This window comes from Enoplosus armatus, chromosome 17 (genome assembly GCF_043641665.1).
Source record: "Enoplosus armatus isolate fEnoArm2 chromosome 17, fEnoArm2.hap1, whole genome shotgun sequence".
NCBI lineage: Eukaryota > Metazoa > Chordata > Actinopteri > Centrarchiformes > Enoplosidae > Enoplosus > Enoplosus armatus.
In genome coordinates this window covers 16612947-16630138 of record NC_092196.1, presented here as the reverse complement: position 1 = coordinate 16630138, position 17192 = coordinate 16612947, and the positions used below count along the sequence as shown (strand labels likewise).

At 40.9% G+C, this 17192-nt stretch overlaps 1 protein-coding gene across 1 annotated transcript in view; it reads right to left on the bottom strand.

Moving 5' to 3' along the window:
• LOC139299618 (inactive phospholipase C-like protein 2) overlaps nt 1-9810 on the bottom strand; it is a 58872-nt gene extending 49062 nt beyond the window's left edge. Inside the window, exon 1 of the mRNA XM_070922441.1 lies at nt 9493-9810. Coding sequence (XP_070778542.1) covers nt 9493-9795 — 303 coding nt within the window. The 5' untranslated portion in view covers nt 9796-9810. The remainder of the gene's footprint in view (nt 1-9492) is intronic.
• Between the last annotated feature and the right edge of the window lie 7382 nt (nt 9811-17192).

Sequence of the window (17192 nt, the reverse complement as noted above, 5' to 3'; positions counted from 1 at the left end):
GAAATAATGGCACCATCTGTGAATTCTTGGCAAGGTCTGTGTACCAGTGGCTATCATAAACCACAGCGATAAAAAGACCTACAATATATCTCAGAAGGTAACAAGCCCCTCCCTACACAACTGTCCATGAACATCCACTATGTACCACTTCATTGACAATAAAGCCCAACAACTAGAGCATGTTATTGAACACTGAGGGTTAGAGATTCATTTCATAACAGTGTCACCTCAGTGCTGCAGTTGCACACTTGGAAGGAAGGAACCTGATCACGTGAGTCTTTAGCAGCCGAAAGATCTCTATGAGTTGATTTCAGTATGATGCATAATGCATTGAGCTCTTTGCATCAAGCTTTTGCAGTGCATTGAGTTTGATACTTAAAAACGACTAAGGGTGCAGCTATTCTAGCAGATCTGTATGGCTGTACTTCCACACAGCACTGCTTTGAGACAAAAGCTTAAGTCAGCCTGGTATCAAGCTCACAATGACAATGCTAACATGTAATGTTTTGCAGGTAAAGTGTTTACCATGTTCACCATCTTAGTTCAACATGTCAACATGTCAGCATGCTAACATTTGCTAATAAGCGCAAAACACAAAAATACAGCTGAGGCTGATGGGAATAGTATTTGGTCATAAAACAAAAGTATTGGATAAATTGAAATTTTGACCTGATGGTGATGCTAGAGCGATGCTAGAGAAGAATTCAGGGGATCACCAAAGTTATTAGGATTCATCCTCTACAAACCATGAATGTTTTGAAGTGAAGTGTATTTTTTCTACAGCCACATTGACTTTAAAGACTAGACTAATAGTTCTCATGAGGCAAAGAGACCAGTTGTCTCTTCTGGTTATTGTTTGAAATTCTTTGATATAACTGCTGATACGATACCTGAATTTTGGTACCAAAACAAAAACAATGAATTAAATCTAAAGTATCAAAATCTTCATGAAAATTTGAGATAATAAGAAAACAAGACTACAAATCGAACCAGACAATCAATACCAGCTTTCAGTATTTGACAGTTCTTTATACTTGGGCAAATATATCAGCAATTGTCAGTTGTTGGGCTGGCGGCAGCCGGTTTGAAAATTTTTGCCCAACCCTAGTACCAAATAAAATCTTTGACATCTAGCACTGCTAGTTACATGACTGAAAGCTGCAAAACTGATCATAAGATAATCTCATCATGCTGTTTATCAGCAGCGGTTGTTTATCAGGCTCTGTAGACCTCAAAAGACAAAAGGAAAAACACTTCGTGTTGTTCAGCTTTCAGAAGCGGTGAATATAACATCAAGCCCATGATGATAAAATCCATGAATAAGCTGAAGTCTGTGGTTGGCTGGGTCTTAACACGGGGCGAGGTTAGACAGCATGCAAGAGTGGAAGAACACAATGAAAAAAAACCAAAGCAAATATAGCAAAGCAGAGCAGAACCCAGGAACAACACTGGCATCCATACTGACAAGGGAGAAAAAAACTGAAACCAGGCAGCATAAAAAAGCCAGAGGGTTTTTATCAGTCTCCACAGGATAAGTCTCCACTCAAATTTAAATCCAAACACAACCTTACTACAAATATCTATGACGTCCTAACATCTCACCACCTCTGGTTTGCCGATCCACAGATCCACCCACAAGGTTAGATGGTCAGGAGTTGCATCACTTCCTTCCTCCTGCAATTCTCTGGCCTTATCTTCTTTTATTAGTTTTCCTTAATCTTAATGTATTCTCTCAGGAAGCAGTTCTGAAAGGTTTCGTCTTCTTTCATGATTAACTTTCTGAGGAATTTCCGTCTGTGTCAATGAGAAAAGCCGCTGTACTTGCACTTTGCAAGAATGCTGCAAAATTCACCATTAACATTCACCACTGTCACTTCCGATATCGAAGTGACTGCGACTGAAAATGACCACACACATGCACAAAGACACACACACACGTCCTAATTCATTCATCACAAGGTCCCCTCTACCAATTGTTCTCTCCCTGTTCTGATCTCAGGCACAGAGATAACTCCACCAGACCTCCCTGGGCAGCTGGGGGAGGAGGAGGAACAGAATGAAATGGTGCGGACATTTAGACAGTGCACTCCCTCCGGCAGGCCAAACCTAACAGATTGACTGTCTGAGTAAATAAAGCGAGGCCGATGAGGACTTGGCGCTGGTCTTACCTGTTACCATCCTTTTCTGCTCTTTTTAATTATGTTGTGTAATGAAAGAAACCTGAAGAAACAGAGCCAGCTCTATCTCCTATGTTTCCTTTCCATCAGTGGGATTACGTGGGGAAACCCTAGGATTCACACTTAAAGGTACCATATGTTACAACATGCAACAATTTACATGTGTTAATCGTTTTTTATTGCCAATGTGTGAACGGAGTGTTACGTCACTCAAAAAATGAGACCCTCCCTGACTTTCTCGGTTGCCTATAACAGCCTGTGGACTGATTTCTATGTAAATTTTATTTTGTTTTTGTCGTGTTTGAATTATTTGTGTTTTATGATGAGTAAGGCAATGAAGTCTTAGTCCGGTGGAAGAGAGAAACTTGAATTCAGAAGAGGTATGCGGTTGTATTTTTCTGTTTAATAAGGAAAGTAGTAAGAATATTTAATTTGACATTTTGTGAGTTTATTTATTAGACTAAAAAAAGCTATGAGAGTTTGTGGAGCATAGCGAACTCGCCGCTCGCACACATCTCTCAGCTGAAACTATGGGGCTCACTGCACAAACACACCTGCGCGAATATCGGAAATCACTGGTTGTTGGGCCGACTGTGGCCGGCTTAATATATACAACTTAACATATCGCCCAACCCCAGTGTATAACTAACAATTGCTTTCTACTAGACATTCAACTTTTTATTTTGGTGAACGGTTATGATGATTGCAAACCGTTTCATCATCCTTAGTCACACAGTACTGTTCTGAGTGTACTGTTACTTTCCCTTCCTGTCTTATTGCACATTAACAAGAAGAGAAAATGCGATTGAGAGGAAGAGCTGTAAGTTCTACAGGCAGTAAAAAACATGTCAGAGCAAAGCCAGGTGGAGCATCTCTCACAGACATATTGTCCTACTCATCCTTCAGACCCTTGTTCCTCGAGCCCAGATGAACCTGGGAAACATCCAGCCTGACAAATCTGAATATTACTCATCCTTACTTATGTCCTTAAAATGACAACAGCTATCCTGGGAGAGCCGAGACCATTTTGCTAAATACTGTGTGCTATCATCTCCTGATCAAACTATGTCCTGCGCTGACTATATTGCCCACAGATTTTTCTCTGTCATGAAGACCACACATACAGTAAAACGCCAGCACCTTGCCTCCGCTGTAGTGTCATCACTGTTGCATGCGTCCCGCAAGGATCATCAAGATAAGACATCACCTCAAACACACCCTGGTGGTGTGCAATCAAATCAATTGTTCTTGTGTGAAAGAACGGTCTTTGTCTGGGGCCCAATTTGACACATGGGTAATTGAGGTTCCAGCTTAAGTCATTATCCTTTAAAGGGAATAAAGGAAGAGGAAGGATTAGGAGGCAACTTTGGACAACCCCATGAAACAAGAGACAGAGGGCCACAAGAGCAAGAGGAACTCTGTGGGTCTGTATCGTCTCTCAACAATTCGAAAAGAAGGGAAAGTCAAATACACCAAATCCTTGTCAGAGTTGTAATAGCTGTTTGCTAATTCGAATTACTGCTTTGAAATTGTAGCTACCTAAATAAAGCGTCCGGTAAAATAAAGAATCAGTTCTGTTCAGTCGCCGCCCCAATGACAAATTACTGTTGTGTTTGAAATGAAGCTTCAAAAGCTCAGATATGGAATCATGTCTCTAATAGAAACTCAGACTATGACTGATCCATTTGATATTTCCCTTCTTCTTGACAGTGATGCTGCTTCAAGTGATAACACATGTTGAAGAGAAATTTACTAGGTCTATCAAATAACCTTGGAATAACAAGCCAAACAAAAACAGAACATACATAAATCACAGCTCTGTTTAAGCTTTGTTTAAATTTGCTCCGCTGAGATGTTAATCACACTTGTTCTAGGCATGCATTTGGGGCTCTGGAGCTCAGTGTTTCTCTGTGGGTGAGTGACCTTTATAAAACTGTTGATGCTTTTGCTCCCTGTTTGATGCTAAGCTGTGGATTCAAATACAAAGAGGCCCATTTGAGATGTTAGTATTTTGCAGATTGCTGCTTTGAGAGAACCAGCCAAGAGAGCAAGCGATGATTCAGCAGCCCCAGACGTCTGTAATCACCACTTCACATCTTCTGCTGCCTCCTTTTCAACACGGTGTAGATCTCTGTTTTCCAAAAATATCTAAGTGTTCAGTATGGGGTGCTGCTGCAACAGACATGGGAATTTCGCATGCGCTTTAAAATCCTTAAAAGAGACGTGCATTCTACCCCAACTTTCTGGATCTCTATCCATAATCCATTACTTTAAATTACATTTTTGAGGAAGCCCTTAATCTACGTAAAGCCTGTGATACGAGCAGTGAGGCGTGGATACACTCTTATTTCAATTCTCATCATCATCATCATCATCATCTCAGATGATCCCAGTAAATGTAATCAGTGTTATAAGTTCAGGCTTGTACTGAGGTGTCCTCAGTCCTCGAGAGGATCACATTAGCTAAACAATAGCCAGGAGCAGAGGCAGCCTGACAGTGGTATCCATCAGGGGGCAGAAATTTAAGACACTATGCTCCTGTCTGACAGATCCCCTACAGCTCTGTTTCTATACAGGTGTCAGGTTTTAAGTAAACTTTTGAAATGTCACAAAGAAAGACACTGAATTACTTGTGTTTCTGAAAATATGCTGTAGCTAAATACAAAAGACTCAAAATCAATTGTCTTTGACTGTCAGCTGGCACTACTGATAATAAGACAATTCACATATGCTAATATTTTGATACTAATCAATTTGTGGCCGTATAATCACACCTGCCTTAAACATACAAAACAATAATGTGTAAGACGGTACCTAGAGGCTGCTCATCTCTATTAAATCTTTGATAAATAAGTTTAGTTTTTGACAAAACAATTTCTAACTCCAGTGAGTTTAAACACTTTTGGGATTATTGAGGAAATGGCATCATCATTTGGTTTATGAGCAGTCTGGGCAAACCCAAGGTGGTATTGGGGAGCTGATGTAGGCAAACAACATACTGTGCAGAAGAAGTGGGTCATCCCTCTCTATTTACATAAGCCTATATGTCAGTACATAAACATTTCCACACTTGTTTATAACTTACAATTTGCTGAAAAGTATAAAATAACAGAAAAAGCCATATTCATGAGTGCCTCAACTAATTTCCAACACAGTTAATGGCAATAATACAAATTTGGTATACAGTGACCAATTCCACAGGGTCTATTAATACCTCAGAATACACCTTCACATCATAACAAGTTCCATCATTTATAGTCATTATGAACCCCCAAGGGGACAGATACATTAATAAGATTATGTACTCATAGTGCAAGAATCCTCCAGAAAGGATTCTGGGAACATTCAGATAAAATGACATTCATGACCTGGCAATCATCCCTGATATCAATCTCACTGAACCCCCTGTGGGATGAACTCGAATGCACCATAAAATGGACTATCCACCCATCAACCTTGGGCAGTTATGAAAGGCACTGAAGTCTGCATTGTCAGTTTTAACACTGGGACACTACAAGTCCTCTGTTGAGTCACTGGCACGATGCGTGGCAGCTTTCATCAGGGCCAGAGGTTGTCAAACACAGTACTGAACTGCCTTTTTATATGGTCAGTGTGTGGAGGAGGATAACTTTGAGATTGGAAGGAGCAATTCAGTGCTTGCACTTATTTGATTTACCTTTTTGTGCCCTGTTTCTATGTGGCAGAATGCATCACTTCACCAGAGGCAGGTTTGGAGATGCAAGTGTACCAAAATTACATCTCAAGTTTCCTGTTTTAAACCTGGGAATTTTTTTTAAAAACCAATAAGACTGTTTTCCACTCTCCACTTTAAACACAAGATACAAAATTTAGTTGACCTAAATAAAGTAAAGAACCCCCAAAACATGAATCTCTTGTCTTTTAGACCTCTTCAGAATCCAAGAGTTTGCCTCCTTCTCTATGATGTTCTCTTTTTCACTCATTCAAAGAAGCTTTCGCTCTCAGTCGACAGGATTGACCCCTCCGTAAGCCAATCATATATGTCAGTACCTTGTTAAGCATCCCAGTACACTCTTGATGAGGGGCACGCTGGGTCATATTGGCTCAAATGTATTATATGAGCTCATTAATGAGAGGATGAATTGATCTGCCACTCATTGAGGCAGAGTGCCAAGGTGGATGGGAGAGAGGACCTTACGCAAGACAGACTGATAACCGTGTGATCTTTATTGATCTTTATTCCCATCGGACATTAACTCTGTTACATCACTGATGTTTTTCCTTCTTTTTGGATTATTTTTAACCGAACCATGAACTGTTTTTTTTCTTGCAGATCTCTGAAAATACATGTTTGACCTTTTATCTGCTGCTAAGGTTAAGGAGTCTACAGAGTGCAGGGGGAGGGAGGGGGGGGGGGTAAGAAAGGAAAGATATGAAAAGGCTAGGGAGATTCTGTTAAGATGCAATAGCGCCATCCTTTAAATTCTTGCTAAAATCCTGTTTGTTCCTTCCCTAGTTGTGTGCTGGTTGTCAGTTCCCTCCACCCAGCAGCCAGGCTGGAGCCAGCCTTGCAGCTGTCCTCAGTCCAGCATTACATAACAAGGCTGCATCACAAACCCCCCTCTAGCCACTTTGCAGTCTCTCCACCATGACACTGTCACCCCGCTATGGAAATGACAAGAGGACAAAGTTGGATGCCCGCTTAAGGGACAGACACACAAACTCCTCTCTTCTAAGATTTGCTTGTTGAGGGCTGGGTTAATGAGTTAATGCAGTGCTGTAATTACTCATTTGCTTCCCTAATCCCAAGGACCCGTAGCCCCTTCACCTTTTAAACCTCCACTCAAACACACACACAGCAAGCTCGGCTCAAAAAGTGTGTACCATTTCGTGAGTATTACTTAAACCCAACTTTGACTCTTGTGCTGAACATGAGAAAGTATCAAACAGTAAAAGATAAATTTTAGGCTCTGTGACAAGAATGTTTCACCTCTGTTTGAATATCTTTATGTTAAATGCTCAAACCGGTTCTACAAGGCCATAATGTGATCAACATAAGACTGAGTAACAGCAATGCCACTTGCTCACAAGATATAGCAAGAACTGTACAAAGGACTTTGAAACTGCCCCCGAGAAGGACAGGACGTTAAACCTGTGATGTGTTTGGGAAACTGCAATCTATAAAAAATCCAGCAAAAAGCTGTAGATTAATTATAGATTAATATCTGCAGAAGTGTTTTCTAAAACACAGACTGCTGTCTAAAGTGCAGCTGAAACATACAAAAAGAGAATTCTGCAAGCTTTGCACAATTTAACTGAGTACAGTTTCTCTGTGTGAGTTTAATCAGCTGATCAGTCAGTCTTTCACATTACTGTACTTCCCTTCATTTCACCAACAACATTTATGGCTTCAGCCAAGCGCACATGGCCGCCCAACAGAAGAGCCTCAGAGATGTCAGTGCACTTCTCAGTGAGAGTATGTAATGGATCATTACTGGGGTCATCAAATGCAACTGTAGAGAGTCACACTCAAGTGACAGTTGTCCACCAGCATTTCATGTCATTCACGATACTCAAATACCTCCAATATGCTGATTTGTCTGAATTCCAAATATAATCACACAGATCATTTCCTTCTAGTGTAGTAAGATCATGAGTTCATTACAGAAACTACACATCGACACAGCCTCGGCTACAGTTAAGTTAGAGCTGTCCCTGGTTATTTTAGGACACAATACATGAGAATTTGCTGTACTTCATCACACAAAGCCCAGCAGGAACACTTTCTAACAGCATATGAACACGGTATTCAGAGAATCAGCCATTGAAGATTTGTCATCAATCATATTTAGACAGCACAATCCCCTCCAGCTTTCCTGTCATGTTTTGCTCATGAGCTTCAGAGATGGACTTATTGTTGAGGAGGGAGAGGAGAGATTTAGGGCTTTTGAGCCATGCAATATTTCAAGATTTTTTCTATATGAAGAACAAATGTTTTCGTAGTTAATACCAAGAAATAGCCTCAGGATGAAAACAGTTAAGAATTGTACCGTTATTTGGATTCTACTGAGTTGACAACATTCAACCAGTTGCAGTGTCTATGTTTATACATGCGTACATGTTGTTTGGTGGACGGTGCACTGTGTTTGCCCACATTCACAGGGAATCCAATACTGGGGGTAAAGAATCAGCCAGTGTTTTGTGTCAGTTGCTAAGCAAACTATGTCTGATATGACAGAATGCAACTCTCCAGTGTGTCCCACCTACGCAATACTTCTATCTCCACCAAAGACCCCATGATGAAGTCTGTCGTGCTAACAGATTGCGCTCTGTGTTGTAAAAACAAGGCATTCTTGTGCACTAAAACCATAACATGAGGCAACATTTTATAAATCATATGAGGAAACTTGCCATCTTGCCTATGTCAGTGTGTGGAAGACCAGTTAATTAACCTCCAGTAATGGGAGCACTAATTAGGGCTGGGCAACCATTAAAAATCACACTATCCATTACTGAAATAGCTACATGGAGAAAGATGGCCTGCCCCTGAACCACAAATCAGGTTTATATCAGGCAAAAGTCTCAAAGCACACCAAATTCAGTTTCACCAAGACCTGCTTTTACTTCTATGTTGTCAAGTGTTAATAAATTTAACCGTGGGGGCCCTGCAACTCCACTAAAAACGTATTCTTATACTATTTCTTGTATTAAATTTTAACACAGGTGCCACAGCAGCTCTGCAATGACTTTGCTGTGTTACTGTACTGAGTACTGAGCCTAACTGTATGCTGTATTGTAGACAATAAGGTAACTGCAGCAATAGCAGCTGATTCCAAAGATTACAACATCTCAGGCTCCTTTAGCTTCTGTTTGAAGTGACATTACAGATGCAACCTACATGTCTTAAGAGTTTAGGACCCGAGTAAAAATATTAGTTTTTCAAGATGATTATAACTTCATGTCAGAAACGAAACACGGTTCTGTGGAGTGAAGAGGATTTTTTTTTAGGATTTTAGGATAAGTTATTCTTGAACAGCGTATTGTGTTTCTGTCGTTGCTATAAGTGGGGACATAAAGTCTAATTCGGGGCAGTTCCTTTACGCATTCTTTCGTTGTTGTAAACTTCTAAGGAGAGCTGCTAACGTAAAAACATTCTCATTTTTCTGGGATAGCTAAGGACCCCTGGAGGTGTCTGGACCACAGTTAGGTAACTGGGATTACCACACATTTGCAGCCTTTTGTTGCTTTGTTACGCTATAATGTGCCACAGCCACTTCAGCACATTCCCCTTGAGTCACCTTGAGAGAAGGAGAATTAAGTGTTTCAATTAACCAACCTTCATGATGCCGCAAGGTGTGTTTCCAGCTCCCTGACTTCTCTCGGCGGAATTATCACGGCTGCCACTCCCGATCCTTGGACTGCCGTGCTCCCTGTACCGTCCATTGGTGTAAACTCCCTCGGCTCCGTAGCCCTGGGCAGCGGCTGACACCTCCAAGTAGGTCCGGGTACCGGTCGGAAGAAGTGTGGCCGCATCGCCGGTGATTCCCGCTGCATTGGTCGCGCCCTGGGCCGGCGGCGAGCCGATGGCAGAATCCAGAAAATGTCCCGACACAGCATCTGAAGCGTGTACCCCTGCCATGATCCACCGGTGTTACAGTAAAGCCCTCCCCTCCACTATGTAAAAACAGCCCATTTTCTCAAAGCACGGTGGACTTCATGACATCCAGGGCGGCTCGTCTTCTTCACCGGATCACCACTGCTGGTCCATCATCGAGGCGCACGGTATAGTCTGAAGCCGGGCAGCGGACGGTGACACTGAGTCGCCCGCGTGAAATAATGAGACGGCGTACCCCACACACGACCTCCTCAGATTAGCCTTCTGGAGGCGTGTGCTGAAAAACACTGGAAATACACCGACTTCTGCCGATGGTTTGCTGCTGCCGTTTATGTTCACAGCTTGCACTTTCGTCTCCTTGTCCTCAACAATCAGTTTCGCTCACCACGTCCGCTCCTGCAGACTCTCCGTTGTGCGCATCGCCTCGCGTCCTGAACACTTCTGCGCTGCTTGCAGACCGGAGAGCTTCCCCTCTCACATGCATCCGCGGGACAAATTCAAGACTGTGAAAGCGCAATCGCAATAAGCCCAAAACGCATGCACACACGAGCGCGTGCTGGTACAATTAAATCCAGCCTCTCGTGCGCAATCACAGTTTGATTCTTCAGGCGTGCGCGCGCACTATCTCTCTATTACTTAAGAATCAGACTATGTTGACAATTTCTTATAATTTCGCGCACATGTTAAGAGAGAACTTACTCACAAACTCACTCTCTACCATTTAGCAGGCTGTAGGCTCTCCATAAGAGGGAGCTGAGGAGCCTTAGTATTTAAAAATGAGTGAACATTGGATAAAAAAATATCTATATGTAAATCAAATTAAAAATATATAATTAAAAAAATGTTATTATTTATCTTTTCTTCTTAGAATCATTTTCTGAGCTGTGCTCATCACATGAGGACCTGCTTTACTAAAAAGCTACAGTGTCCTCTTGGAAAAGGAAACACAAACACTTTTGAGTGGGCATTGAAATATTGGTGAAAATCCGTTTAAACAACTCTGCTTCTTTTTAAATTAAAACAATGAGTCTTGTAGGAAAGGGAATAGCAGCAACGGTAGTTTAGACCTGCAGCCACCTACAAGTAAAATAACGGCCTTCAGTCCAGCAGCAGCAGCTTTTTAAAGACGTATAAATTAATTTAGCATTTATGTCTTTTTCTAAACATCTATGACCAAACATTAAGATTTTGTAAGGGTTTCACATCATAAGAGCAACCTTAAAATGTTAATTGTCTTGAGAAGAGGTCAAATGTCCAGAGTGTCCTGTTTTACCAATAAACAACACATATGTAAATTATTTCAATAACACACAAGTTCATAGTTTAGATATTTTTGTGTCTGGCTTTTGCACACCATTTTTTTCCATTCCACAAATAAAATCTTGTTTGGGCCACCCCTCTCCAAAGCCATCAGGAGTCAGTGCACTACAGGGTGAACTTGATACTCTCTGGTCTTTAATTTTAGAGGCTTCAGTTGTAAATCTACAACCTTAATCAACAACAAACCCATAACAAACAATGGCTTTAAAAACTGCAGCAGCTGTTACTTTCCTTACCTATATGTGGCGCAGGTTGGACCGGAACACGCAGGTCCAGAATTGCAGGACTGAAACTACTGGTGCTGCAGCTCTGCAACTAGATGATACTGTCTGAGTCAGTAGATTAGGTTAAGCCTAGTACTTACAGTCCATGTTTGTCCTGCTGACGAGAATACTGTAAACTTTCTGAAAACCACTGCATCTCTCTAACCCTCTGTTTGTTCGTTGTCCCACAAGCAGAGCTGTGTGCCTCTCCTTCTCTCTCTCCCTATTTCTCCTTGTCCTCTCTTTTCACTCAGGCTTCTCTGTGTTGGACCATCGGCCATCCGGGGACCTCTCTCCCTCTCTCCCCTGGCTGTCGGTGCCTCATTCAAGATGTTTTGGATCCGAATCATTGTCCTCCAGGAGATTTTGTGTGTCTCTCTCACTTGTGTGCATGTTGTCTTACCTGTGTGAATGGTCTGCTTGAGCTTTACCTCTTGTGTGTTTGTGTAGTCTGTCCTCTTCCAGGTCTCCATGGTGGAGAGGAGGCCACCATCTGTTTTGCAACACCTGGGAGTTGCTCGACGTCCTCCCAGATCCACATTCTTCATATATGTTGGGGAGTTTTTCCTTTTACGAATCGAGGGTTTAAGGATGAAGGGTGTCATATGCTGTACAAATTGTAAAAGCCCTTGAGGCAAATTTGTGATATTGGCCTATACAAATTAACTGGACTTCACTTGACTTGACTTGATGAGAGCCTGGCTTCAGGTGCGTTTCATCAATGACACAGTGTGTCCTTGTTTCATCAAGGTAATTTGTTGCAATGCAGGAAAGCACAGATAAAATACTCATCAAATCTTTTTCATCATTCAACTTCAATTGTAGCTTTAACGATGGGAATCCTGCTCACAATACGCACTCAAATACCTTTATCCTCGAGATCTGAGAGAACGTAGCTCTTTTATAACTACATCTACATCTAAATGAACACAGAAGGGACAAATAGTAACAATGGTTATACTAAAGCCTATCTCTGTCTCTGGAGCACCTTTGTGGAAGAGTGGAGATAAAGTTTTTTTTTATTGTTTTCATCCAGTAATGGCTAATACAGAACTCATGAGTTGACACTCCTTTGTAACTTCACAGTATCACTCTTCATCAAAGATGCAAGGATGCTCTTCCTCTGCTCTGCTCCACTCCTCCTCCCCTCTTCTTAAGTATCGATTTGAAGACAGTCAGCAGGAGGAAGAGTGCAGATCGTAAATATTAGTCCCATTCATTTGCAAATGCATTTGGAGTAAATTAGAAAGACTGTGGTTGTGCAACATCATTGCATGCAGTCTAACCTTGCATTGTTTCACAAACCATAAAACTGAGCATCTGCTGATGCCCCTGAGGTCAGGCCAAAATAAAGTACAACAATGGAGGGTGTAAAATTCAACGTCAGGCCAACTCATATCATCAGGCGAGACATAGTAAGCTGGGATAATGCAACCTCATTTATAAACCACAGAGGAGGCAAATCAAATCACAGCCAATTTGTATGAAGGGAGTCATGTGAGGGCGTGAGTCCTGCATCTGCTCATAATTGTCAGATATGGCCAGACTAATCAGAGCATCTTTACATCATGGTCAGGCTTGATTCTATATTTGGATTGTCATCTGTCATGTAAATGCTGCAAACAATGGGGAAATTCTCTCTGGTAAATAGCAACACCCACATGACACAATGGATTAGTGTACACGGTATGTAATCATCTGATAAGTTTTGTCAGAGGACAATGTGTAGAAGTTAAGGGTCTTATTCATGCATGCTTGCGTTTCCACATGGATATTTTCACAGACCTTGGTGGTGATAAGTGGCTTAATCTGCAGCCAAAACACAGCCTCTTTAATCACGTTTAGTCCTATGAATAAGAATAACTTATAGACATGTGAGTAGTGTTGTAGCCCAGCTACTTCGTAAGGATAGAATAGTGAGAGGGAGAGGTGAATGAAATCTGTGGAAATATGATGTGACGAAGAAAATAGTGAAAAGCTGGTGAAGGAATGGAATACTTGCTGGTAGACTGAGATAGTAAATGTCTAGGAGGAGAAAGCTGGACAGATTTCATACCCCCTTCTTTTCCTCACTCACTCTCACCATCCTTCCTCCTTTCCCTCGTGATCTCAGGGTAATGTATTATGCATTCTCAGAAATAATTTAGCAAAAGTTCTGCTTTTAAAAGCCTCCCCGTCTGGCCCAGCTGTCTTACTTTAATGTGAAAAGGCCTCAGACGACTAGTCTCCAAACTCAAACATCAGCTCATACGTTGATTTAAACTGATGGGGAATCAGAGTAGTTCACATGAGTCCACAAGAAGGGGCCTCTCATTGATCCATCCACAAATACTGTATGTTCAGTGCGCTGTAAAGCACTACATTATTCAGTGAAGACATCAGGGCCTGATGAATGACCAGATCAGCAATGATGGAATGAGCAAGACATACTTTTTGTTCATCTAAGGGTAAAGACCGAAAACAGCAAGTGAGAGAGAAAGTGAAATACACAGTAGGCTGTATCAGCACTTCTGAACACTGAAATGGCAATGTTATTCTAAAATAACACCGTGTTGTTTTCCATTGAGGTTTGCTTTAGTTTCCTGTGGCAGGATGTCAGCCATGGCTATGTGCAGTAAGGCACCGCTCCCTCCTGCTGCAGTAGCTGTCAGGTTCAGACCAATGGATCGACATCGTCATACCCACAGGCCTCTAACGGTTCCCTCCACTCACTGGGGCCCATCAACAGATCATCCTGATGACAGCTGGCTATTGATCAAATTTCCTAATCCCAGCTGTATAGGGGGAAAGAAGAGAGGGTCACCTGGTCAAACGTCCAGGATTTATCAAGATTTTTGTAGAAAGCCATGTTGTTGTTGATTTGTTGCCTCACGTCTTTATTTCTCATTTACAGTGTCTACAGCATCAGTTATAGTAACAGTAACTTCAAAGGAAGACACTGAGACAAAAATGAAACTACAATAACAAGAATCTGCTTCGCACAGATACATGTATCGTGTGTGGATTGTACATTTGAATGATGATATCTATAGAGGAAGTTCCTGCTGCTCACAGCCGGGGAGCAGAGGGTGTGTCTTCCTGAGCTTTACCACCGCACTTCCTGTGCCAGCTCGTGATCATCAGTCCAACAGGAACAGATATCATGCATATAGTCTTACTCACAAAGGGTTTTTATGTGGTGTAGTTTTTACAGTTTAATTCTGCATATAAAGTTGCTCTGGCACAATCCATGATCTAAACAAAGAGACACCTCCACCACCAAAAATGAAAACACGAGATTTGAATCTGCTATCAAAATTGACTGATAGGTTTGTTACACAATACTAACTAACACTTCGCAAAACAGGATCTGATTAATGTTGCTGATGATGCTGTAGAAGATTTGTTCACATCGGCTGAGTAGGAAAACAGGCCTTTATTTTGTATTATGATTTAAAAAAAACACAAAATGCCAATTTGACATATATAATTCAAATGTGTCCATTATATATATGTAACTAGACAAAAATTGCATTATATAGTCAGTAACTGATTGTGCCTTTAAGTCCACTTACTGTACACTCGTTTTAACTGAAGCGTTTAATGGAGTGTTAACGCACAACAACGCAACTTAATTAGAAGAATGAAACATGCAAAGATGAAAGATGAGCTTGAGTATAGCAGGTCAAAGGCCAAGTGTGTAGATTCCAGGTGGAGAGGCGACAATGGCGTATGGCATATACAGTAGGACAGGGTCCTGAAAGCCATGTTCTGTTAGTCTATAATGCTGCCTCTTTAAGTTCATGCTTTACATGGGTTGCATGATACGTCTTTTTTCAGTTGTAAAACAACGCACATCACATCACAGAGGTTTAAGTGAATTATTAAAGCAGGAATCCAAAATGCTGTTTACAAATATATATATATATATATATATATATTATATATATATATATATATATATAAATATATATTTATAGGCAGGACACCAGACTACTCCGCCATCTGTGCTGTACTTTTAGGATGACAACCAATTGTGAATCAACGTAGTGCATTTTATTCACTTTATTTCAAAGAACAACTACCACATTATATTCAAACCTAGCTTTTTGCTGTCAATCAATTACATACTGCTCTTTGTGAAAATCATTAATGTGATTTCTCCCCAAATCTGTCCATCAGTGGCTACATGGCTCCCTGGCTGATCCATTGGACTTTACTGACACCTGGTGGTGACATGGCTCGGCTGAGGTCGAATAAAGAACCAAATACCTGCTGGAGAGATAATCTTAATTTCACAGAAGTTGTGAGTTCTCAAACTGTTCCTCTAATATCTAAGAATTTTGCAAATTCATTTGACTAATAACAGTATTTATAGACACTTGTCTGATACCAGTATTGTTAGTGAAATAACCACTATCATTATTTATGTTATATGCAGTGAGTAAGGCTATTAGACTTATTATATTTAAACAGTTGCATACCATTAGATACAGTTCAGCCTTATTCTATCTTGAATAAAATAATTGCATTCAGCAACATGATCAAAAAAGTCTTACTCTTATTCTTGGTGCTGAACATTCCCCTGATATCTTGATTAAAGGGATTGGGATCTTTAAATTTCAAATTCTGACTACTTAAATTTGACCAACTATCAAGACATATGTGTGAGCAACATCCCAGCTGCCCCTGACAAACAAAGACTAAGAGAAATAGGACAAACACCCAACTGAAACTGTGCACTCTGATAAGAGCATCCTGATGTCCGCAAAAACACAACAAAAATTTCTATTCCATTTTGATTAGGATAACAAAGAGCAATACAATTCTAAAAAAGAAAAACCTTAAACCAGTCCAACTCTGTGTTACCAAGAGAGAGAAGATGAAGGGGAGTCCGCTCACCCAGCTGGTCATGAGGTTCTGGTCCTCTAAATTATACTACCTCAGCACTGCCTTCAAAGACTGTAGATCAACCATCACCTTTCCCAGGCATTACACTGGGCAGGCAATTGACATTTAAGCTGCAGCTCAAACACACACGCGCACACACACACACACACACACACACACACACACACACACAAATAAATCTGTTATGTTTCTTATTTCCACCAGATGGCAGAAGTGAGCGTATTCAGAACATTTGTGATCAAGACAAAAGTGCTGCTATTGTGGGTTGTGAAAAGTTATTGCTGCCAAAGGGCAGTGCAGTTGGATGATGTGGATTTGAATGAACATTACATTTTGAACGTTGACTGCATTATGAAAACCAACTTGAATCCTCCATGTTTGTGAAAGTTACATTGGCTTTGTGTGTTAATGCAGCTGAAAGCATAGATTATTAAAAAGCTTCACAGAGAAGAATGGTGCATTCATGTGCTATTGTATAGATTCAAACCTCCCTGAACCTCCCTACTCAAAAAACAAGTCTCAAATATCATACCCGGAATTATAAAGTAACTTTGGCAAAGATATTATTTCAAAGGATAAATATTTCCCACCTATTACCTGTTATGAACTATCGGATTCTGCAGGTTGATATTCATATTGTACAAAAATGGTAGGAAAAAAGGGCCGAAAGATCTGGTGGTATGTTCCTTTAAGGTAAAACGATTAACACACAAATTTCATGTCATGTATCATTGGGGGTGTCTGCAAAATGTGGGACTTTCTCATGTCTTAAAGACATTTCCTTCCACCCAAAGCAGTACGTTTTTATCATACAGAGAGCCTCATACAGTATATTAGTAAGTGCAGTAGTTTGTAATATGGTGAAACATAAAATCCCTTTTTCCTTGACTGTAGAGAAACCCATTTCACATGTTACAGTGTATTAATAATGCAGCACAGCAGCTGTTT